This window comes from Bombina bombina, chromosome 8 (genome assembly GCF_027579735.1).
Source record: "Bombina bombina isolate aBomBom1 chromosome 8, aBomBom1.pri, whole genome shotgun sequence".
Classification (NCBI taxonomy): Eukaryota; Metazoa; Chordata; class Amphibia; order Anura; family Bombinatoridae; genus Bombina; species Bombina bombina.
In genome coordinates, this window is record NC_069506.1 from 26,261,995 (window position 1) to 26,287,446 (window position 25,452).

General features: G+C 36.4%; 1 protein-coding gene across 12 annotated transcripts in view; it reads left to right on the top strand.

Annotated features, from left to right (window-relative positions):
- Positions 1-25,452, top strand: part of HSPG2 (heparan sulfate proteoglycan 2) — a 290,248-nt gene that overhangs the window by 189,146 nt on the left and 75,650 nt on the right. For 7 of the 12 annotated variants that reach the window (XM_053690214.1, XM_053690218.1, XM_053690216.1 and 4 more), the window contains 16 exons: positions 1-171; positions 516-596; positions 1,143-1,226; positions 1,430-1,522; positions 2,757-2,837; positions 4,421-4,651; positions 5,746-5,859; positions 5,946-6,073; positions 7,222-7,308; positions 7,788-7,846; positions 8,159-8,326; positions 9,244-9,354; positions 9,843-9,943; positions 10,926-11,106; positions 18,242-18,301; positions 25,292-25,414. The exon at positions 1-171 is cut by the window's left edge and continues 282 nt beyond it. In XM_053690214.1, the coding sequence (XP_053546189.1) occupies positions 1-171; positions 516-596; positions 1,143-1,226; positions 1,430-1,522; positions 2,757-2,837; positions 4,421-4,651; positions 5,746-5,859; positions 5,946-6,073; positions 7,222-7,308; positions 7,788-7,846; positions 8,159-8,326; positions 9,244-9,354; positions 9,843-9,943; positions 10,926-11,106; positions 18,242-18,301; positions 25,292-25,414 (1,873 nt within the window). The remainder of the gene's footprint in view (positions 172-515; positions 597-1,142; positions 1,227-1,429; positions 1,523-2,756; positions 2,838-4,420; positions 4,652-5,745; positions 5,860-5,945; positions 6,074-7,221; positions 7,309-7,787; positions 7,847-8,158; positions 8,327-9,243; positions 9,355-9,842; positions 9,944-10,925; positions 11,107-18,241; positions 18,302-25,291; positions 25,415-25,452) is intronic. The other 5 variants (XM_053690222.1, XM_053690224.1, XM_053690225.1 and 2 more) reach the window with 2 other exon arrangements.

Sequence of the window (25,452 nt, forward strand, 5' to 3'; positions counted from 1 at the left end):
TTACATAAAACCGTAGCCCCTCCGCATTCATTATTATTAGGCCCCCCTGGTCCACCTTCCTTGTATCCATCCCATCATGCTGTAGGATCTAGATCATCATCAGGAGCTTCAGCTCGTTCTGTACTTCCCATTGGTGCTCCTGGCCACTTCCACAAGCAATCTGTCAATGAGGTATGTTAACATATGACATCTTTGGTTTATGGACCATAAGCAAATTCCATTTGCATGTTAGTTGAATGCTGAAGAGCCCGCTGAATTAGTTTTAAGGGGAAGTTGCTTATAGTAAAGTTTGCAAACAACAGAATCCAATATAAACTTGGAGTTTTGCAAGCAACAGGATAAAATTATGGGGATGTTCTCTACTGCATTTATTGAAAATAATTTTATGTTGTCCCTTTAAGTTGTCACTTGCTATTGAAAATTGGTGGATACTTTTAATCCACTGTAAGGGTCCATTTTTCTTAGCATATTTTTGACCACAGCTTGTATATAATTATATTTTTCAACAACTCAAGGCTCCAAGTAGGGATTCTCATCGATCATCAACTGAGGATTCCACCAACCTTCTGTACTCTCGAAATTCAAGACAGAAAGGTGTAGGTACCTGCAATGGCTGTGAATTGCATCTGATGCATGCCAGTCAACAATAACATAAGCCTGTGTGGTATCCCTACTTGTAGAAGGATTGACCAACTATGTTATATTTACTAAGTGATCTCTTCTGCTTCACCAATTGCTATGTTAGTCTTCATATTTGATTTAGTAAGGCTCACATATCACTGGAATCTTTAGGGCATCAGCTGCATAGTAAAATATAAGTACTGGTGAAGTTGGAGAGTTCTGCTAGTGAATTTTGCCCATTGAGATATATTTCAAGAGGAATGCTTGACATTGGTGTAATATACAATATGTTTGTATATAGTAATGCTTGTCTTGTCATACTAGTTGCAACTAGACCTGATTAACATATCGGTTGGTACATTGCACATTGTTGGTTGTTAACTTCCTTTGGTTGAGTTTCCAAACTTTCTTTTAATTTTTAACAAATAACATTACTAAATATGTTTCATGTCAATAAAAAGGTTTTAGTCCTCTTTCTGTTTTCATTCTAATTTCTATCTGCTCTTCCAACTTTTTCCTAGTACTCTCTTGTGTACAAAGGTTTCTCTCTCCTTCCTGAAGGTGCTTATTACTGGCAGCTGCCGAGGGTATTCCTTGGTGACAAGGTAATGGGCATTGTGTGCTTACACAAATCATGTGACTATAGAAAGTTATACAGATTGAGCCAATATTACTGTATCCGGGGGCAATTTATAGGAGACACAATAACACTTTGTCATAACTTGTAATAATGTAATTAATATATTTACCAGTTATCTGCTGCATTATCGCTTCCTACATGTAGAAATTCTATCATTTCCTTCCATAGGTGGCATCATATGGTGGGAAGCTTCGCTATACGTTGTCCTACAATGGTGGTATCAGAGGGGCTGCTCTGCCGGATGCGGATGTGCAGATCACAGTACGTGGGCTATAGAGGGGTGAAATTTGGTAAAGGTGTACGTGCTCAGTCTTATAAGCAACCAATGACAGTTATAGATATCAATACTCTCAGGGCACTGCCACTTGTGTGGGACCCTAACATTATTTGTTTTGTGTTTTATAAGATATTTGGGTCATGTAATTTCATTATTGTATGATCAATTAAAGGGACTTGTTAGTGTCATCATAAAATGGTCTTATTTGTCTAATTAGGATTGGACAAGCAGTGCTCCACTTCAAGAGCTTTAAGAGACGTGAAAGTCAGAATGTAATTTGTATGGTTCACATAGAGTGTTTGCCTCTATTATCAAATTTACTTCATTCCCTTGGTATCCTTTGTGGATGGTCGTCACTGTGTAGACTCAGGAGTGGGCACGTGTCTTGCACAATATATGTCAACAGTGTTTGCTACTGTGTTTGTGACAATGTTATACATTGTTGCAAGCATTGCTGACGTGCACACTACTAAGCCTACCTAGGTATGGTCTTTAACTAAGAATTCCAAGAGAAGGAAGTACATTTGGGAAGTTTTGTTTTTTTTATAAATGACATGCTCTATCTGAATCATGAATGTTTAACTTTGACTTACATGTCACTAAATACTTAACTATTTAATGGGACTCAATTACTTGAATAGAGGGATGAATGTCAAACACGTCTGTCTATAAAATAACTGAGTTTCCATAAATGTAATCAATCTGAATTATATTTTCTACTGGGTGAAATATAGGTTAACAGCAAAAAGTATTTTTACAATGTTTGGTTTAGTCCTAAACAGAAATGGCAATATACAAATAGCCATTTGTGCAGATAGAGATGCCAGGGGTTAACAATTGAACTTGCAGATAGAGATACCAGGGGTTAACAATTGAATGTGCAGATAGAGATACCAGGGGTTAATAATTGAATGTGCAGATAGAGATACCAGGGGTTAACAATTAAATGTGCAGATAGAGATACCAGGGGTTAACAATTGAATGTGCAGATAGAGATACCAGGGGTTAACAATTTAATATGCCATGAGTTTTTGTATTCACACTTATGTAGAATACTCCAAAACATTATTTGGCTGACAAGGTTTATTGAGCACGGGATGTGTCAATAAGTTTGTTTGTGTCTGCTGGTTTCACATATTACCATATAAATAGTAAGGTCATTAGTACTGTACTAATATAATACGGGATCTGTTTTATATATGAAACATTGTTTTTTAGGGTAACGACATTACGCTGGTGGCTTATCAGCCTGAGCTGCGCCCACGCGAGAGCAAATCCTTCGAGGTTGTATTCCGAGAGGTAAGCATCGTCGCCTGATCACAGAATATCACTTAGCTGCAGTTTTAGTTTTTTTTTTAAGACTTTTGTTGTACTACTCTTCACAATCTTTATGAAGCATATTTAATCGATAACAATCTGCTGTATGACACAGAAAATTCATTTTTCCATAATGACAATGAAGTCATTTTACATATACATATTTTATATCAACATGTATTGCAAAAGTGACAGGTAGAAATAAGTTTTGCCCTTTGTATGTGTGTAGCATGTTGCAGATGCAGATTTTTTTTTTAAATACACATATTTAAAGGGACGGTAAGTGTGAAACGGTCAGATTACGAGTGGAGCGCAAACATTTGCACACGAGCAATATCGGTTTTTAGTGTTCTTTTGCGCGCAGGTTAAATTAATTTTAGTGTTCATTTGCACGCAGGTTAAATTAATTAATTAGTAAATATTTGACATTCCAATGTTCTGCACATAAGTATTTTTAAATAGATATTCCTGTATATATCTGTATATATCTATACATATATATAATCATCTATGTATATAGGTATAGATATATTGTACCAAAATACCATTATATATATATATATATATATATATATATATATATATATATATATATATATAACTTGGCTTGAGAAAGGGCAAACCCTGAAACGTCGCCTATGTCTTTTTGCTTGAAACAAATCACAAAGAAAAGTATTTGGAGTGCTGCAGCTTTTTTTCTATTAGACAAACAACAGGTATTGGCGCACATCCAAGCACTTAAGTCCACATATATTCTTATTACATATTCATTGCATATTTAAATATGCTGCAAATAATTTTGCTACTAAATATTCTTTGGGATCTTAGTCACACAATATGGCCATATTCTGCTATATAAAAATATGTACAGTATTTATGAATAAATATAAATTTTCTTCTATGTGAAGAACATTGGATTCTGAAATATTTATATTTTCATATTAGATTAGCGCACTTGAGAATATGCAATCAGGTTTGCACGAGAGTGGGGTGTTTTCCACCCACTTTTTTTTTCCATTGGCTTCTATGTGGGAATAGGTTATCACGTGATATTGTAAATTTGGCTTCTTGCACTCGTCGGGTTAGCACAAGAGCGATAACCGTTTACTTTCAACTAGTAATACGAGCGCAACCTGACGCACGTTAATTAGCGTGCAACTTGTAACCTGGCCGATAGTTAGTTTAAGGCAAATAATATGTAATACCTCTTTAAATCATATTCACAATTATTTAGTTATATGTATTTTTTCCCTTTGTTGTGTCTAAAAGTGGCCATTTTAAAATGTAATTTTTTTTTTAATTCACTTCCTGTGCCATTAGTTAAACAATGATTTTCTTTATGTTTGTTGGGCATCTAACTTTCTCCCCAATAGAACAGTGAGAGTTTCTTATCAGCCAATAAAGCTGCACAGACATGTTAGTTTCAATATCAATTTAAAAAACTTTAATGTAAACGTTTTTCATGCAAACACAAAAAAAGAATAATCACGTCTAAATAGTGCTCTATCTTATGCATATACATACTTTTTTCTTTGCAATATCACCGTTTGTTCTTGTACGGTTAGTCTCACTGGAAGCGCCCAGATGGTATGCAGACAACCCGAGAACATCTGATGATGGTTCTGGCTCATCTTGACGAGATTCTTATCCGAGCCTCCTACTCTACTGACATGTTATCTGCAAGCATCACCGGCGTAAGCATGGAGACCGCTAGCTCATCATACACTAGTTTGCCGCAGGCTCTTGAAGTAGAAGAGTGTCGTTGCCCTCCTGGGTACCGAGGGCTGTCTTGTCAGGTGAGTGTCCTCTTTTTTTAACCCCTTCCCACCATTAGTACGTTCCATGTCATCCTAACTGCGCTGGGCTTTAGCACCGTTAGGACGTCATGGAATGTCCTAGCTGTTCTGCTGTCCTGAAGCCATAATGGCTTTCTAACTGTGATCGCCGGCTGGAGGGCATGAATAGCGTCATAGGCACTCCCCCCTGACCCGATCCCGTCATTAAAATCACACGATCACATGTACGATCACGTGATTTAAATTTTTTTGTTATTTGTTTATATTGGAAGTATTGTCAGGAAGGGGCTACTTATTATTATTATTCTAATTATTAATATTACTTTGTAAATACATTGAATATTAAAGGGACAGTAAAGTCAGAATTAAACATTTGTGATTTATGATTCACGTAGAGCACGGAGTTAAAAAAAAAAAAGTTTAAAAACTACTTTTATTAGAAAATGTACTTTGTTATTTTGGTATCTTTTGTTGAAGAGTAAACCTAGGTATGCTGTGGAGCATACTTGAACTCTATGACAGCAGTGTTTGCAACAACGTTTGTAGCAATGTTATACATCGTTGCAAGTACTGCCATAGAATGATAAAGGCATGCACATGCTTTAACAAAATATAGCATTTATTGCTGTGCCTGAGCCCTGAGAGCTTACATTTTGACGTTATTGTCCCTTTAAAGTGACTGCTGCAGATTTGCCGTGCTAGATTTTTTTTGTTAAAGGAGCAGTAAAGTAAGTTTTTGTTGAAAATAAAAGACATCATTTTATATTACAGTATTTTGTTTTTTTTTTTTAAAAATGTGTGTCACTGTCTATCAATAGAACTGTGAAGCTTGACCTTATCTGCCAGCAGTCTATTCAGTTAAGAAGTTGTGCACAAAAATCCACTTTCTGTTTAGCTTAAATTCTTCATACAGAATTTTTACTTCCAAATGGTTGCCCCTTTAATTATGTTACAAATGAGTAGATGCTGGTGAACATGGGGTTTAATAGAGATAATTATTCTTTTTATTTATAAATTAAATCTACTCTGATGCACAGACACAAAAAATATAGATTTTAAATAAATTAAAACCTTTGTCTTTTTTTGTTTATTAGGACTGTGCCCCTGGTTATACCCGCACAGGAGGTGGCCTGTACCTTGGTCACTGTGAGCCATGTGACTGTAATGGACATTCTGACTCCTGTCACCCAGAAACAGGGGCTTGCTCTGTAAGTAACTGTCTACCCTTTAGTTTTAATAAAATATAATATGTCCTGTATGAAACTAAGGTTAATGAAATGACTTTCTATTACAGAATTGCCTACATAATACAGCTGGCGAGTTCTGTGACAAGTGTGCCCCAGGTTTCTATGGAGATGCCACTGCTGGTACACCAGAAGACTGCCAGCCTTGTGCCTGCCCATTAGCTGAGCCAGATAATCAGTAAGTGTCAGGGGTGCTAGTAAGTTCTGGCATGCCAGCATAGGCCATCTGCCCTTCTCTCTATATATACTTTATTTTTTCTATATAAAAAAAGTATCCGGAGAACTTAAGCAGTTTCACACCACCTTGAATACCTTGAAAATCATGTTGCATATAGTTAGATTGCAAAATCTGAGACTATATATAGCTATATAACTGTATGTTATATATATTTTGGGGCCGATTTATCAAAGTCTGGCAGACATGATCCGCCACACATTGCTGAATGCCGTCAGCATACGCCAATCGGCTAGCAGGGAGTGTCAATCATCCCGATCATATACGATCGGGCGGATTGATGTCCGCAGCCTCAGAGGCAGCGGACGAGTTAAGGAGCAGCAGTCTTAAGACCGCTGCTTTTTAACTTCTGTTTCCGGCGAGCCTAAAGGCGATTATGGGCCATTTGGCCATTGTTAAATCTGTCCTATAGTTTCCTAATAGGTGCACTCTCACAAACACAAAAGTTCATATGCCATGGTGCTGAATAAATAGCAATAAAACATGTAGAAGACAGCACTCTCTGGACTTATGTATAAGGTGAAGTAATACTTTATTACATACCAGTGATGTTTCGGGCATTCACCCCTTCATCAGACCAACCGAAACATCACTGGTATGTAATAAAGTATTACTTCACCTTATACATAAGTCCAGAGATTGCTGTCTTCTACATGTTATATATAAATGTATGTACCCAAATTTGCATGACCCAGACCATAATCTATTAAGTCTCTTGAGTATTCTTTATGTTGTCTTTGCAAAGGCCAATTAGTTCCTGCATCAATCTGTTATACATTAAAACTCATAGCAGAAGAATAATGGTTGAATTTTTTATATAAATATGGATATTGTCTGTATACTGATTTAAATGTTAAAAAGGCTTAAGCGGTTTTTTTTACTGTAGTTTGCTCTTCAAGGTTTCTTGCAATAGTACACTGGAGCTGAACATCCTACTGACTTCTACGTCTCACTTCTATATTGCCTAAATTCTATGATGGCACCTCCAGCCCTAAAAAAACAGACAAATATAACACATCGTAGCCACAATCACAATCTGAATCACAAAGTTTACCCATATCTGACAACGTTTTTTTACTTTTTGCTCTCAGGTTTTCTAGGACATGTGAAATTTTGGGCTCTGGTGGGTACAGATGCACAGCCTGCCAGCCGGGGTACACTGGACAGTACTGTGAGCGGTGAGTGACAAGATGGCTTCCCTAGTTAGCAGAATGTTTGATTGTTTCTGCACAACTGATAACAGCTCAGTCTAATGTATCAGTCTGCTGTTTACATTATGTATCTTTATAGAAATACAAAGAATATGTCAGTATTTGATGTTGCAGATAGACATGAGGGTAATGATGCCCCTATGTAATTTGCAATCTAAAAGCTTCTAATGTTCTTTGAAGTGCAAAGTTATTATTAAGGTCTTTTTTTTCAACAAGCTTTATTGATGCAATGTAAATTACAATATCATACACAAATAATATTAAGGCCTCTTATGTCTTTGGGGAATCTCTTGGTCAGTCAGCATAAAAGGGTTAGTCAATATTTTGTTTGCCCCTAATATGTAGGCATAAACAAAATCCAAGACATTATTTCATTTTTAGATTACCCCTTCCCTTCTTTGACTCAGTGATTTCATATTTTCTCTCCTTGCTTGCCTATGTGACAGATGTGCTCCTGGCTACACCGGCAACCCTACCATTCGCGGGCAGAAGTGTGTTCTTGAAGGTAAGTTTCTCCACTAGGTTTGCTCTCTTTATCTTTGTTGGTTCTGCTGCTTTCAGCTGATATTAGTGACCTACTCAGGAGTAATTTAAAAGCTTTTCACAAAAATAAATGGTAACTTTGATTATTTATTGATTTCTGATGATACATAAGAGAGATCCATCTAGTATATCTGTTAAAGTCCCTATTGTTAAATTTCTGCTGTGAAAAATAATTTAATGCTCATTTTACTTGGGAAGATTACATACTGGAATGTAGAAGGCAGTGTTACTCCCATCATGCCCCAGTCCTGATCATGTCATCTTTTTTATCTAGACCGACGGTCTCCCCTGGTTGTTAGAATCCACCCACAGAAAACCACTGTCACTCAGGGAGGTGAAGCTACACTGAGATGCCACGTTAGTGGAAATCCTCCTTATTATTTCTACTGGTCTCGAGAAGATGGTCGCCCTCTGCCCGGCAGTGCTGAACAGAGAGAAAAAGGTATTGAAAATCCTATTTAGCGTCTAACTTCACCACAGGCACTGTATATAGTGGTCTGATCCAGTGGTGGCGAACATATGGCCGGTGGCACACACATTTGCTCAACCTTAGCCTATGGGCTACCACCATACTGGTTGGTTTAATAAGCTGCAATTGTAATGCTTATAGAAACGTGGAAATCAAAATTTCCTAATTCAGACAAAGTATACAAATAAAAAAAAACACTGTTATTAAATTTACACATTTGTCTTGGCATCCTTGGTTAAAAACGTAGCAACTTTCCATGGCTGTGTACTGAAGTTGGGTCTGGAGTGCGCATTTGTATAGAGCACTAACTGTATCTCGTTACAAAACTGTAGCCATATAGTCCAAAGGATACCAAGAGATAGAGGTAAATTTAATAGGAGGTTTTTTTATGTTATTTTTATGTTATTTTTTTAAATTGTACATTGTATCTGAATGCTGAAACTTTAATTTTGACTTCGGTGTTGTTTCAATATATTCCCTATAAATGGTATATATCATCTACAAAACCTTAATTGTTAATATATATAATGGGTTATTAAGAAATATTAACTTTAATATATCTTTAATGTCCATTTAAAAAGTAGCCAATCAGCAGTGGTACTTGCACGACCAAGATGTGCCACTGCTTCTGCTGATTTCCTCATTGGCCGTAGTGCTGAAATGACATGCTCTAACAAATTACTTCCTGTAGTTTTTGTACCACAATATAAAATAATTCTAAGATGCCATATGTTTAAATCATGCCTATTCCCTTTGCTTGCATTTCATCATACATCAGCATTAAAGGTCTGCCATGTAAATGTAGTTAGGGACAACTATATGGATTTCATAAGAAATTCATAGGAAATATGTAGCATAATCATTTCATAATTATATAAATTTTTTTGCAGGTGAGGAGCTTCACTTTTCCCGGTTACAACCATTAGATTCTGGAGTCTATATCTGTACTTGCCGCAACCTGCAATATGCCAACACCAGTAAAGCCGAGATCCTCGTTACTGGTGAGTTTCATCTTAGGGCTAAATAAAAAGCACAGTATACTTGCTGGTAAAAAATGTGAAAGTTTTTGTGATCCTTGATTGTTATCTGAAACTTGAAAAAGTGATGATGAGTTAAAACAGGAGTGAACCTGTAGCTCTTGCTAAATTGGTGGGAACCATTTGCATTATGGGATGCCATAAACTGTCACATGTAGAGCATTCAATACCAGCAATGGCTGCAATTACATTTTCATGCAACATCCAATCAGGCAAAAATGAATTTCAAAAGCAAAAATAAATTAAATGTCCAGTTGCCGCCATGTGTAGGGCGTTCAATACCAGCAATGGCTGCGATTACATTTTTAGGCAACCTATGAGCAGACAAAATGAATGCCAAAAGTAGTCAATGCAAGACTTGAGTTCATTTTGTTTGTTTGTAGTGTGCTATTATAGTAAATATATCTGTATGCTGCATAATAATATTATCCTATTTTTTTTTCACTCTAAAGCTGTCACCAGCAAACCCATTACTGTGACTGTAGAAGAACAAAAGGTTCAGACGGTTCGTCAAAATGCAGATGTCACCTTCATATGCACAGCGAAGAGCAAGGTGCGTAGGAGACCAGAAAGTGCTGAACATATAACGTGAGGTGGCAATGAGTTTGGAAGTATAGCCGGTTCTTGGGGTCTTTTGCATCTTCTGAGAACATACACTTATTTTAGTCTCACTTTGGCTATTTATTACAAATTTAGGCTTGTGGTTATTAATTCTCCACACCCCGTGATGGAATAATGTGTAAGACCACTCTGTATGGAGCTTGATGCCCCTTGTTTCCGCTGCTCCATAACTTGTCCGCCTGCTTTGAGGCTGCAGACAGAAATCAACCTGATTGAATACAATCGGTTGATTGACACCCCCTGCTAGCGGCCCTGAATCTTCAGGGGGCGGCATTGCACCAGCAGTTCACAAGAATTGCTGGGGCAATGATAAATTCCGACAGCGTATGCTGTCGGCATTTATGGATGTGCAGTGGACATGATCCACTATATCGGATCATGTCCACTCGCACCATAGTAAATAGGCCCCTATGTATTTATTAACTATATGATTAAATAATATATGGGACAGTTGTGCCAACCACAAATATTTGACTTATTTTGTTTTGGTCCTAGGTACCAAAAAATAAAGGATATATATATATATATAGGTGTGTGTATGTGTTTGTATGTGTGTGTGTGTTTTGAGATTTACTTTAGCGTCAGCTATTGAATAGTGTAGCATACAGAGGAATTGCCTGCAGTCAAACACATAGATGTATACAGGCGTAGCTCCTGTGTGCTCAGCGTTTGGTAGCAACATGGCTTCAACATAGAGATAGACATGTTGCTATCAATAGGTGCAGATTAGCTTTAATATTCAAGCTGTTGAGGGGCTCAACCAATGAGGCAGCTCCCAAGTAATAGTGACAGCTGTAACTTACTATTGGAGATATAAGGACATATTCCAAGTTTAGAAACTAACATTTAAGGCATCTGCCAACTATGATTTGTATTAACTTTTCAAATTCACTCTTTGCTTCTTATAATTTTAGTCTCCAGCTTACACCCTGGTATGGACACGTCAGAATAATGGCAAACTCCCAGAAAGAGCAATGGACTTCAATGGCATCCTTACGATCCGAAACGTGCAACCTGAAGATGCTGGCATTTACGTCTGCACAGGCTCTAACATGTTTGACATGGACGAGGGCAATGCAACACTCTTTGTTCGAGGTTGGTGAAAACACTGCCATTATATACCCTCCATCCACTTCTTCCTCGTGCTGCATGTCTTCATTTTGTGTTGTTGTGTTGGCTTCCTATGTTTAAAGCATGTTAATTCAATAACTAATCATCACATGCTCACCGTATCAAGGTCACAAAGGCTTTACTTGCACAGCTTTGTCCCTGACTGCACTTTAAATTCATTAATTGTTTTGACCAAAGACTTAAGTATTAATGTAGAGATGAGATCACTACCCACTAACCTTCTGCCTTCAGTCTTAAAGGAACCCTAAACTTATACATTAAAATTACATTTAAATTTTTTTTATGATGTACGCTGGAAGTGCTGCATCATATTAAACCACATCCAGCCTTTCCAGCTGAGGTTTCAAATTTTAAAAATCTCTAAATATCCAATATTTTCTTGCTTTTTCAGCCTTTCTAAGGCTAAGAGAATAATATGAATCCATTGTTTATTCAATGTACAATTGGCGCCATCTAAAGAACCATAGTAATTTGAGTCCAGGAGGAAGCTTATTGAATAGAAAACCAATTCTTAATTGCTAATTCATAGACCTTAAACCATTAACATGGTCTCATTAATGTGTTCCTTTAAGACAGACCTAAGATGCTAAATCACAACATTTCTCCATATAAACTTAGATGCTTGTGTTGCCTGGTCCCAAACCATTATAGAATATGTAAAGGAAGCAAACTGATGAAAGTTGGCATCACTCAGCTAGCAAATTAATTCCCCCTCACCTATCAAATTCTTACTGTCAGTTCAGCTTTGGCTGTTGCTGTTTGCGCATGTTCCCATTTCCAAAATGATTAAATGAGTCCTTCAATTTTAATTCCCTTATTTAATATTGTAGTTTGTATTTACATGATGCATACGTTGTTATTACAATTTTTTTTACAATTATGAACCGTAATATCTCCCCTGACATACGGTGCCCACATCTTATTTCATTTTTTTCTGACGTCCAATAAATGTAGCATGAAGTGTCTAGTTTAATAACTTTAGTATTTATTTATCAAGTACAATTATTGTCACTGAATGGGTTAAAAAATACCTAAAAGAGCAGATTCATAGATGATGTTTCTTAACAGATCAATTAATATTATTAGTTTAATGACAAGTAGCAGAATTATTCTATCACTGCAGTTCAAGTGATAATATCTAAATATTGTATAGGCATTAATGATAGCCCATTAAGTGCCAGTGTCAACAATAAGCATACAAGTATTCAAGATGTGTAACCCTACAAGGTTCTCTGGAACATGGGTGGTGAAGGAACTTTAGCACACCAGTGTCTAGGGAATACCCATAACCACTAACCTTTATAGTTGACAGGAGTATTAGAGCATGTCCTTTATGTCCTATTGGGGTATGTTCCAATCCATTATAAGAACTGTATGAAGTGCTTTGCACTGTTGGTAGAGCTTCCAAACATAAGTCTATTTAGATCCACCAGAACAACCAGTGTTCACAATTTTATAATGATTTTTGTGTTGATATAGTGTTGAACCCACACCAATGGTATTCCATTCTATCAGAGAACACTCACATTGTGTATCTTGGCTCTTGTACAAATTTTAAAGATTTTTTAAAAAGTTTTGTGCATACGCAGTTCAGGTAAACAAACAGAAGTGTTACCCAGTTAAATAAAAAAGTTTAAAAATCTATAGAAAATGTACAACATTTGATCCTACAACTATTGATATATAATTGCAGTTTAGTGATTGGATGTTACATAATATTAATTATAACATGATACAAAGTTATATTTAATGTTAAACTTGATTTTGAGTTAATTGAAAAACTGCAATAGAATCCATAGATTTGTTGGTCTGTTGAAAAGTCTGCTTTATGGGCAGCCTAACTTATTGAAATAGGTGTGCTTCTTATGGAATGGAATGCCATAGTAAAGGAAACCAAACACAAAACTTTTTGCATAAGTTTTTCTCAGTATAAACTTTAATGGATTGGAATAGCGGCTATCATTGGCAAAGTTTGCACTGGGAAAAAATATTCAAGGCTTGATACCTTTATATCAAATGTGTCTAAAACGTGTAGAGTCAGGCATAGTTTATTTTAGGTGGCTATATGTAAAATAATCAACCGTTAGGAGCTGTGCCTTCATGGTTCCTGGAATTTGTTAAGCCCTGTTATACCCTGTAATACGCCACAGATTTTCTTACTCCCTTTTTCTTAATTAAACAATTATTACAGAAACCAATACAGTATGAGTAAATGTTTAACATGTAATTTATATATACTTTTTTATTTAACTATACCAATGTATTCACTCTTACTGGATAAGCTGAAACAAAAAAAACATCTAGCAAGGCTTTTTTTAGTGAACTCTGCTTTAACGTGAGAAATGATATGCTAAATGTACAAACATTTTCCTAAATAGTACAGCTTATTCCATGTGCCAGACTGATCAATAGCATCCAGATGACATATATCAGCATGCTTGTTTGGCCTTCAAGTGAAGTAAAATGACCAATATAATATTTACTGAATCATCTTATCTGCCCAGGTCAAAACCTATGTCTGTAAAAGTGTGCGTCGTAACATTGACTTTTTTCTTTTCATTGTATGTCTTGGGTATGTATGGGAAAAACGTACTAATGGTGTATTTCTAACAACATTAAAATGTTAGTGTTTAGATTATTTCCTAACTTGGTGGCGGTCTCTAGAAATTCTTAGTTTCCCTTTTACAAAGGTTGTACGTTCTCAGGAAATAAAAAATAATAAATACTTTGGGATAGGCGCAGGGTAATAGCTAGTCGGAAATCAAATTTAAAATCTGTCTGTTATGGACACATAAACTCAAAATTAATCTGGAACCAGACAGCAAAGATTTGACACACCTGATGCCCTTGTAGAGTCATTTACAGCATATGTTGAAATCTGTAATAGAAGAAACAATGGAAGATCCCACCAGGATAAAGAATTTGACATCAGTATTTGCCCATGATACCAGCTTTGGAATGTTCATACTTTTGATACAAAGAGTAATAATTTAGTATAATACAATATTAAAAACATCTCGGAAAAATGATTTTGGAAACAAAACCTAACCACAGCAAAAAAACTAAAGACAGGGTATGGCATCTTCTCCTGAGAATGTTACAACTTTAACTCTGTCATTTTCTTGTGTCCATCGGTGGGTTTATGGGGAGACTTGGATGGAGGAGATAAAAAACCAATGGAAGCAAATCTTCTCTGTGACGTCAGATGACGATACAGGGAATCAACTAGATACCTCAATGGCTAAAAATCAGGATCTTCTGATTTTCGTCATTTGTTTCTTTTCTACTAATGTTTCAAGAATCAAGAAAACATTTGTAAATACTGGACAGTTTCCAGAAGGAAATGGATTTTGTATTATCAAGATTTGAAGTGAAAAACTGAATAGAGTACGCTGGAGTATTCTATGAAAGGTTGATATATGGACTTTATTTCTGATATTTAATCTGCTCTGTATTAACATAACTATTAATATGTAACTGTATACTAGGATTGCTGATAATTTGTATTAGAGAAATAGAACATTTATTTTCTACAAATAAGCCACTTAAGGTACTGAGGAAAGTAAAAAACCTTACTTATTTGGCCCCACATTAAAATGAACATTGTATGTTGATGTTGAGGTCGGTTGTACATGAAGCTGATGCCTATGCAGTACATGAAGGTGGCGTCACGGCTGAACATGAAGCTGATGTTGAGGTTGTACATGAGTCTGAAGCTGTACATGAGTCTGAAACTGAGCATAAAGCTATTGTACATGAAAATGAAGTTGAGTCTGTGCATAAAGCTGATGCCTGTGCTGTACATGAAATTGATATCCTTGCTTTATGTGAAGATGATGTTGAGGCGGTACATGAAGCTGATACCCATGCTTTAAATGAAGTTGATGTTGAGTCTGTACCTGAAGTTGATGCCAATGCTTTATGTAAATATGATGTCAATGTTGAACATGAAATTGGTGTACATGCTTTAGATGAAGGTGATCATGAAGCTGTACATGAAGTTGATGCTCATTCTTTACATCACAATGTTAATAAAGCTGAAGTATATGCTGTAGATGAGGCTGATGTTGAGGCGGGACATGAAGCTGATGCTCATGCTTTAAATGAAGTTGATGTTGAGTCTGTACCTGAAGCTGATGCTCATGCTTTAAATGAAGTTGATGTTGAGTCTGTACCGGAAGTTGATGCTCATTCTTTACATGAAGATGATAATGAAGTTGAAGCACATACTGTATAGGAGGCTGATGTTGAGGCTGTACGTGATGCTCATGTTGACATAAATCTGATGCCCATGCTTTACACAAGACTGATGTTGTGGCTATACATATGACTCATGTACATGATGCAAATACCTGTGCTGTACGTGAAGGTGTCTCAGCAGCTGTATCAAGTAAGTGTGATCTTTTTTTATAATGTAAGTATTGTCACACTATATGAAGTAGACACTGACATTCTATATAAACTGAACAATTAAGCTCACTATGAACCCAAAGATGAAATATTATACATGGTCGGTATCTGAACACCCTACATACTGGATCCATGAAATGGATGATTTTGTCCTCTGTGCAGTAGGCACCAATGCACTGTCCTTCAAGTGAGTGCAGATGGCTGCTGGGATTCCTAGCTAAGCCTGCACTCCAGGAATTGGAATAAAAGGCGTTTGTACTATTAATCCTGAGATTCATGAGACCCTTTTTAAACTTTGATCTCATTGCAGCCACTAAACTGTGAAATGATAATACTGTGAATGTTTAGCCTGATGCACAGTTTCTTTTCTTTTTATAGTTTCATTTAAAAAATGATGTTTGTTAATTCTTTAGCAACCACATAAGCCTAATGAACACATTTTTGCTTTTCTAACTTTGTTCCTTTTTGTGTATTTTATAGTTATAGATGGATTTGTACTTGACCTTATGTGTTAAAGCAATTAATACAGGTGAAACCTCACTGTTGCAGGAGACTAAATGTTTCCAGAAGCATAATATTTAAGTTGAATCTGATAGGTCAATATGGGGCTAAAGCATATATGAAACTGAACCTTGTGCAAGGGTCAGCCCCTCTCCACTCTTTACAGTAGTGCTGAGCATTGTGTCGGTGAGAGATCTGTGTTTTTTACATAAAGATCCTCTCTGACATGCAGCTCCATGTTAAAAAAAGTAAGATTTGGGGTAATTCATTTACAAAACGCAGGGGACATGTTTATCAAGAGAAAAAGTTTGTCTGAATCCATTTTACTAGGGGGACTTTATTCTTTTGACACTGTTATTTAGATAGAAACCTTCTTGTTGTATTTATTATAGGCATATGTTTATATACCTGCACAATATCTGTTTTATTTTGTATATAATCTGCAGAATGTCATTGTGGATCTGCAAATTGGATTTTATATTAAATAAATTTAGCTTTTTTCTTATGTCTATGGTTAATTTCCATTTTGCGAATACTTGTTACTTCTGCACATATTTTTTTTTTTTTTTTTTTACGGATGTTAATGAATTTAAGTGAACGTGTATTTTTGTGACTGTCTTTTGCAAAGATACACAACAATGATGCAAAATAAGTAGGTGATATACCCGTGTTTACGGTATTTGTTTTTGTACATCCTCATCCTCATCTCTCTGTCACTTAGGTCCTGATATTCAAAAGCTCGCCGCTCAGGAGAGATGCTCTAAGACATCTCGTCAGCATGGAGAGGTCCCTACATTTTTTTAGAAAAACAAATTTTAATTTGAAAGATATTTATGTCACTATGCAGGGTTTTGTATGTGAAGGAGAGACATTACAATATAAGGTCTAAAAAAAAAAATCACAAAGATGTTGCATGATTTCTCTCCATGCCAGAGAGGTTTTGAATATCAGGCCCTTAATCTGTCTCCTTAATACAGTCTGTATGCTTGTTAATTCTTCTATGTTTCTCTTTCTAATTTCTCTCTTTCTTTCCAACTCCGTCTCTATCCCAAAGAGGATTTCCTCCTCTCAAGCATTCTCTTTACCAGCTCTTAAAGCATTCTCTTTTTAGCATCACCTTCTGTCCGTATATTTCTTTCCTCTCTCCTTTTAAAATAGTCACCGGGTTCTCTTACCTTGATGCTGTTCTGCACTTCAGCCGTGCTACCTTTGTTTTGTACTTTACCATTGCTTCTTCACCACAAACTACCACTGGCCTGGAACTGCAAAGAGCTGCTTTAGACATGATCCTTGTAACAAGCTGATAGAGGCCCTGCGCTGCAATGCAATGCACTGATGCATTTTTAAATACACTCACAGGCCTCTGTGTGCAGTGTGCTGTTGCACGTTCCTTTCCTGCATCATCAACAAAGTCAAAACTCCTGACTCCTTGCATAAGATACTTGACAATTTCATAACATATTTGGAACATAAGCAAAATTGGACCTTATATGCATAAAAATATGGTAATTACATTACACTTGCATATATGTATAAATAAAAAAGGTTATTGCTATGACTTTCCAAGACCGACTGTGACTATATACTATACTGGGACATGTTTGTGCTTATGTGTAATCGCTTTAATTTAATAAAAAATGTTTTAGTTCCAATAGATACTTGATAGGTAACAGAATGAGATTGTGAAGCACAGGTTATTTAACTCATTAGTTCCTTAACACTTTAGTTGCAATAAATAATCAGTTATGTAACATTATATGATATCCTTTTAAATACATTAAAAGTGTGTTGTAAACATGGATGTCTATTCACACACTTAACAAAGTTGAAAGTTTCTAGTGAGTCCATGTGGATCATGTAGTTCCATGATGTAATGAACTCATATAATCAAGTAGTCGCTTGCTTAAAATTCATCACTGAAGTGTTTTAATTTACCATGAGGAAGTGGCCATTGTGTCCAAGCTGTATGTTTTAGTTCATACTATACACGTCTTAAATGACCAAAACAGTCATTCTTGCTAGGTCTCTACAGTTTTATGTTTCAGATGTGCCAAACTCAAATTGATTTCTTAGATTTGGAAACTCAAGGTTTTGTTGCTTGGATAGTTCTGGGAAATTCTTTCTTCAGGCTTAGTCACAGAAGAACTGCTAAAATTGGTAAATAAAAACAATTTTAACTTATCCACAGAAACATCTCAGACCCAGATGTTCTATGGACCATTTGAAACCATTGAAGGACACAGACCGTGTAAGTTGGCATGGGTTGGACCTTGTCTACAGCATGCCAGATCTACTGCATCTTCCATCTGCTACATAATTTCCTTGTATCCCATCCACCCCATCCTCATCTCCCATCCACCTCCTGTATAATGAAATGGCTGCTTTTTGCATGGTTGTGCTGCTCCAGAATCCACTATTCACACTCTCCATCGCCAAAACAAGCGTGCATTTTAGCAGTGCCTGGATGCTTAACCACTTCAATAGTACATCTTACTTATTTAAAGAGTTCCATAGGTTCCATATTCTGAAAGTACCAGGGGATACAGGACTTCAGCATTAGACTACAACATATCTGTGTTCTTTAAGGGACATAGAGGTCCAAATTAAACTTTCATTATCCGGACAGAGTGTACAATTTTAAATACATTTTCCAATTTACTTCTGTTTTCAAATTGACTCTTTTATCTTGGTATCCTTGTTTTAATATATCTCATTTCCATGAGAACAGATATGAAGGTTATGAGCACTGTGTGTCAGCAATGTATGCAATTCAAATAGTTCTCAAGACTGACACACCTGAGCCGTCCTCTCTATGTTCTCATTGAAGTGCATTTGATAAAATAAGTAAATTGGAAAATGGTACATTCTATTTGAATCATGAGTTTTATTTTAAAGGGACATGATACCCAAATGTTGAAGCTCTTGAAAGTGATGCAATGCTATCTGTAAATAGCTGACTAGAAAATATCACATGAATATCTCTATATGAAAAAGGAAGATATTTTACCTCAAAATGTAATCAGTAGCCACATCCATTTAAAAAGGGAATTTAATCAACCAATAAGGATGCTAGTCGTAGGACTTGCAAGGCAGAGTGCATCTGGCATGTGTCAGATTAGGGAAGTTTACTATGTAATCTTGCGAGATTTCAGTAAAATCTCATGAGATCACAGTAAAGCAAAGTGTAACATCAGCACCGACTAAGCTGATTGGCTGTTGTGGGGTTTTGTTTTTTTTCAACATGTAACTGACAGAAGCTACAGCATATCTGTTCTCACAGCACTTACTATTGTGAGTGGAAGTAATTTTGATGTATAATATCTTCCATGTTTGCTTAGAGATGTTTAGGTGATATTTTCTTTTCAACTTTTTACAATTACACTGGATCACTTATGTCCCTTTAACTTCCATATCCATGTAACTACTTAGAGCATTAAAACATACAAGGGTTGTGTATTTATAAATACTTTCTCATCCCCAGGAAAGAATATGATGTTTTTCTTGCACTCTTGTTCACACAGGCAAGGGGCACCCCTACACTGGTGGCTTTAATTGAATACAGATATAACATTCTATCCTGGCTAAAGGTTGCTAGTGGCACATAACTCTATGTAGACATTCATTTTAGTGCTTTAATACACTGATGTTTAAGTCCTGTTTCCAATGGTGTGATCATGATTTGGGACTTGAGTTATCCTATAGGATGGGTAGTAAGTAATAATTTTATGAGCCAAAGAAACTATATAGCTTAAGCATTGAGATACCTTGTAACAGAAAAACAAAAATCAGCTTTCTGGATAAATCTTTTCTAAACCTTGGCAGGACATTCCGTGCTGTGACTGGTACGTTGCGTGCACGCTGCACGTTTCTATAATGGTCAATCTTTACTTTTGCTCTAAATGCATTTATTTGTATTTTTTATGCAATGCGAAAAGGCTGTATGTTGGTTTTTAATGCTTTATCCTATTTTGCCCAGTTTTTGTAGTGATTGGCACACTGGCCCTTTGGCACACTGACCCCTTGGCACACTGGCCATAGCATTGCATGTAAGCTACTACCTGGAGCAGGAAAACTAAAAACTGCTAGAATTGTATTAGTAGGCTTAATGTATTAATTGTTTATTTGTAACTTTATTGTAATGTTCAGTTGACATTTAGCCATTATATAGATACAATTTTTAGTGTAGAAATTTGCTTATTTTTTATAGACACCATATTTACTTTGTAGAGAGACCTAGAAAGCAGATTTTGCAAGGTCAGGGCTAACAAATCCACAGCCCATTACTGTAGATCATTCACAGCTGGTCACATTGTTCATTTTAAATTAAATATAAAGAGAGATGAAACCCAATCTTTGTGATTCAGACAGAACATACCATTTAAAAAAAAGTTTTTAATTTACTTTTATAATCAAATTTGCTTCTTTCCCATAATATTTGGTTTTGAAGAGATACCTAGGTAGGCATCTGGAGCGCTACATGACAGGAAATAGTGCTGCAATCTAGTGCTTTCTCAAATGTATAATATGTTTGATAAATTGCTGTAGCGAACCATATTCGCTGACCTCGCTAAATACAGACAGCATAAGCTGTTGGCATTTAACACTGCACAAGCATTTCTTATGAAATGCTTGTGCAATGCCGCCCCTGCAGATTCGCAGCTAATCGGCCGCCAGTAGGAGGTGTCAATCATCGGATCAGGATGATTGCAGTCCGCCACCTAAAAGATGGTGGACAAGTTGAGGAGCAGCGGTTGTCTTAACTTTAGTTTCCTGCAAGCCGGAAACGTCGGGCGGAGATAGCAGCATCCGCTGCTCATGAAATCCGGCCCTAGGGGTTTTTATATTCCCACCTTTAGCGGATGAGATTAGTTTGTCATTTGGGAGAGAAAAGGCATTTTCTTTATGTATGTATGGTATATATCAACAAATCGTATCTCAACACAATACCACAATACCAATAGGAGGCGCTAACAAATATCCAAATAGATACCTAATATATATGGTGTGATTCAAACAATATTGGGGAATATAGTCGCATAAGATGCACTAATTAGCTACCCACTATGAGATCTTATACCCAGAGTAGTAATTTATCAAACACATTCCTATGGTTCGAACAATCTTAAGAAGTATAAATCACAGTTGGTACATAATTACCCACCCACTATAGAACCATACAAACAGAGTGATATGAAATACCAGACTGGACGATATCCACACTGTATCAAAGCTGGTACGTCACTATATGATCTGTCCCTACCGGGGAATGCAGGGCTATCCTCCTCCTTATAACTTCTGTAGCCAAATTAACGACCCTGCTGTGTAAAAAACACAAACAGAGGGCGCCTCCTAGTGTAATCCTATTTTAAAAAAAGCAGACAATATATGAGAAATAGATATACTCACATGCGTGGCAGCACCAATGTGCTGAGTAACACAGACTGGGATCTCAACAGTGTCCCAGCTCACTGAACCAGGTGATAGGACAATGTCTCTCTCAGACCTCCTTCCAGATTCAGACACGTACTTACGCCCTCTGGTGTTTCTGTTTTTTACACAGCAGGGTCGTTGATATATCAACAAATGACCACTACATTATAAAATAACCTACATGCTTATTAATTTTTTTTTTTTCATTTGATAGCACTATTTGCAGGACTTTGCTATTTCAGAGTAGCTCAGAGATACACCCCCTCCTTCTACTTTGGCTAATCAGAGGCTACCCTAGAGTGAAATTTGAGACTCACTGTAGTATTGGTCTGTACAGACAATAGCCTAGCTTCATAGATGTTTGTGAGGTTCCTGAGAGGCCTCGTTATTAAGGTGAAACCATGTTCGATATTCGTTGAGCATCGCTTCATCTACCTTTTCAAGCATTTAGTTATTTGGCGTTCCTTCCATTAGCATCTGTGGTTTCTCAAGGTGCACAATACTTAATATCTGGCCCGTCAAACAGGAACCGCCAGCAACACAGAAAAACAATAAATACAACTGTTATAGAAAGACGCTTGCAAAGTGTCCTATGTAAATGCTTGTAATTGTAAAATATTGGCACATCTATTTTTTTTATGTTACAGTAGAAATACTTAAATTGCCATAATAGTCGAAAAAGAATTTACTCTGCAACACTAATACACAGCTGAGATGTGTGACTTGCGCTGCTGATTGGATCAAAGGCGGTTTCTACTCAGGACCAGCAGTGCTCTGTGGGTGCAGCACGCTACTTTTACTGTGTGTTTAGAGAATGTAATTTTTCGACTATTAGGGCCCTTTAATAGGACAAAAGGTCTCACCAGGGATTAGGTGTGAGGATTCTGGGGCATTCTAGAGGCCCGGTTGGGATTTTACACCTACTCCTCATGTGGAATTCATAAAGACTCTAATGCCCCAGTGAAATATTTTATCTTTCTCTCCTGTCCAAAGTTGTCTAGTTTTTATTTTCTTTTTATTTCTCTTTAACTGTTTTCAAGTTTCTTTCTTAATTTGCATACGTTAGAGTGAACTGTTTTTATATAAGTCTTTTTGTGACAAGGGGCGCTAGCAAATCTTTAAGAATTCTGAAATTTGCACATTGAGATGTTTGTGCTTTTTTTTCTGCAAAACATAAGTTTCACAAAAGGGTTTTGTAGGCCAATGTCAGGGTAACTGAAGCTTTGTATCCAGGTCCAAATCTGGGGTAGTCAAAAAGCAGAATAAATTTCATAAAAAGCATGCAATATACATATTTTGTATTGCAATGTTTTTTAGGTCTTGAAAGCAATATCGTTTTTTATATTAAAAGAGTAACTTAGTCCTGCACAAATTTTCTGGAAGCCCCAAAGACACAGCTGCTTCTAGATAGATAGATAGATAGATAGATAGAGAGATATAGATAGAGAGAGAGATAGAGATAGAGAGATGGATAGATAGAGAGATAGAAATAGATAGATGGATAGATAGATGATAGAGAGATATAGATAGATAAATAGATAGACAGATAGATAGATAGATAGATAGAGAGAGAGAGAGATAGATAGAGAGAGATAGAGATAGATATAGAGAGATAGAGAGATGGATAGATAGAGAGAGATAGATAGATAGATGGATAGATAGATGATAGAGAGATATAGATTGATAGACAGTCAGACAGACAGACATATAGATAGATAGATAGATAGATGGACTGGAAATATCTTCTATGCCACGATCCCCAGGGTAGAAAGAAATTACATTAGATAATTAGCAAATTAGGCTTTTCCCTATATTATTAGGATGCGTAGTAGCCTTTTCTCCTGAGTAGGGAACTGTAGTAATATTTCCCTATATGGGACATACAGAGATCAATGCGATCAGTAACTTTCATTCACCAATCCATCTACCATCCCGTCTCAGCACCTAGACACCATACAACCTGTTCCATTTTTCCAAAAATTAACCTTAAACCGAGATTCTAATGAGAACTGCCTTGTAAGGATTCATTTTCTCTGACTTTTAGCGTCACATATTGATGGAGATCCATCATCATATGATATTATTTTCAGAGATGTTTTCTGAATCTGCTTTTCCTTTTGCAAATAAATATATTAGTTCATGGGTCAGCATGTACAGGATTTAATGGCCCAGATAAAATTAAATATGTCATTTATAAAAAGAAGAGCTTACTTGTGTGTACTAATTTTATGGTCAAGTTACTTTTTTTTAGAATGAGGAAGATTACTATATTTAAAGGGACGTGGAAATCTAAGTAAAACTCATCACTAAGATAGAACTTACAAGAAACTTTCCATATCTCTTTTATCAAACAGACGTAGTTTTCTTATTATCAGTTATTGATTTTAGCTCTTTCCCATGCCATCATACTGAGTAAAGCTCAGGGGTGTATACATGTTATAACATAGTCCTTAAAGGGACATAATACTCATATGCTAAATCACTTGAAACTGATGCAGTATAACTGTAAAAAGCTGACAGGAAAATATCACCTGAGCATCTCTATGTAAAAAAGGAAGATATTTTACCTCACAATCTCCTCAGCTCAGCAGAGTAAGTTCTGTGTAAAATGTTATACTCCAGCTGCTGTCAGCTGCAGGTAAAAATAAAAAAAAATGAAGAAATGAACAGCAGCCAATCAGCATGAACAGTGCTGAGGTCATGAACTCTTTTACTGGGATCTCATGAGATTTCACTTAACTCTCATGAGATTTCATTGTAAACTTCCCTAATCTGAATAGGGAAATAATATGAGAGTGCACGAGGCTCATCATTTCAGATGTCCCAGGACAGACATACTAATATGCTGCTTAGAAATCCTTTACAATGGGATGTGGCTACTGAGGAACTTTTGAGGTAAAATATCTTTCTTTTTTACATAGAGATGTTCAGGAGATATTTTCTAGTCAGCTTTTTACAGCTATACTGCATCACTGTCAAGTGTTTAAACATTTGAGTATTATGGCCCTTTAAGACATGTGCCCTTAAGCCTTCATAGCTATGCTGTATTGGAAAGGACCTAACTTTGAACAACAATGTAAATAGTATATTATAAGTAAATTGGAATGTTTTAATTTTAATGGATGCTTTGTCTATATAGTTAAAGTTTATTTTTGACTTCCATGTCCTTTTAACATCCCTTTAAGCCTTTAATGTTATAATAAATCTTTTCTGCTGCCAGACCAGTACAAGACCAGTTTGTGAAACGCTAGGATTTACCAATGCAGCAAATAAAGGGGACTTTCAGTCATAAAGAATAAAATACTTCATGATGAAAGTTCCTTTATTTGTCTGCAGCGTTCGTCATGCAGCCCACGGCAGAACTCTATTTTATCACTGAGGTGATTTTAGCCAATAGAGTGCTAGCTATCTGGCATAATGCCAGCTGGCCCGCACGGCTATTGGCTAAGAGGTGGAAACGTCACCTCACTGAAAAATAGCGTTCTGCCATGGGCTACCTGAGGAACTCAGCACGGCGAATTCTTCAGACAAATAAAGGAGCTTTATTTGTTCCACTGGTAAATCCTAGCGTTTCAAAAATGCTAGGATTTACTATCACTTTATTGCTGTAAATTACTGTGTTGTGTTGTAAAGACAGAGAAGCCACAGAAGGGACATAGGAAGGATTTTCTATTGATGAAAACATTGGGATATAACATGAGTCATCACCTCTTTGCATAGATAAAAACGCACAATGGCATCCAAAGAGCTCTCCACAGCCATTTACACCTTATGGGTATGAAACTAATTTATTTCCACCTTATCTTAGCTGGAGCAGGGACTCCACCCACAGCTGTCATTGAACCCAGACAGCTTACAGTCCAACGGGGTCAGTCAGCCGAGTTCCGTTGTATAGGAAGCGGATACCCAACACCAACAGTGGAATGGTCAGGTCAGTATGGAAATTATCTGAAAAACATGAAAGTCTTT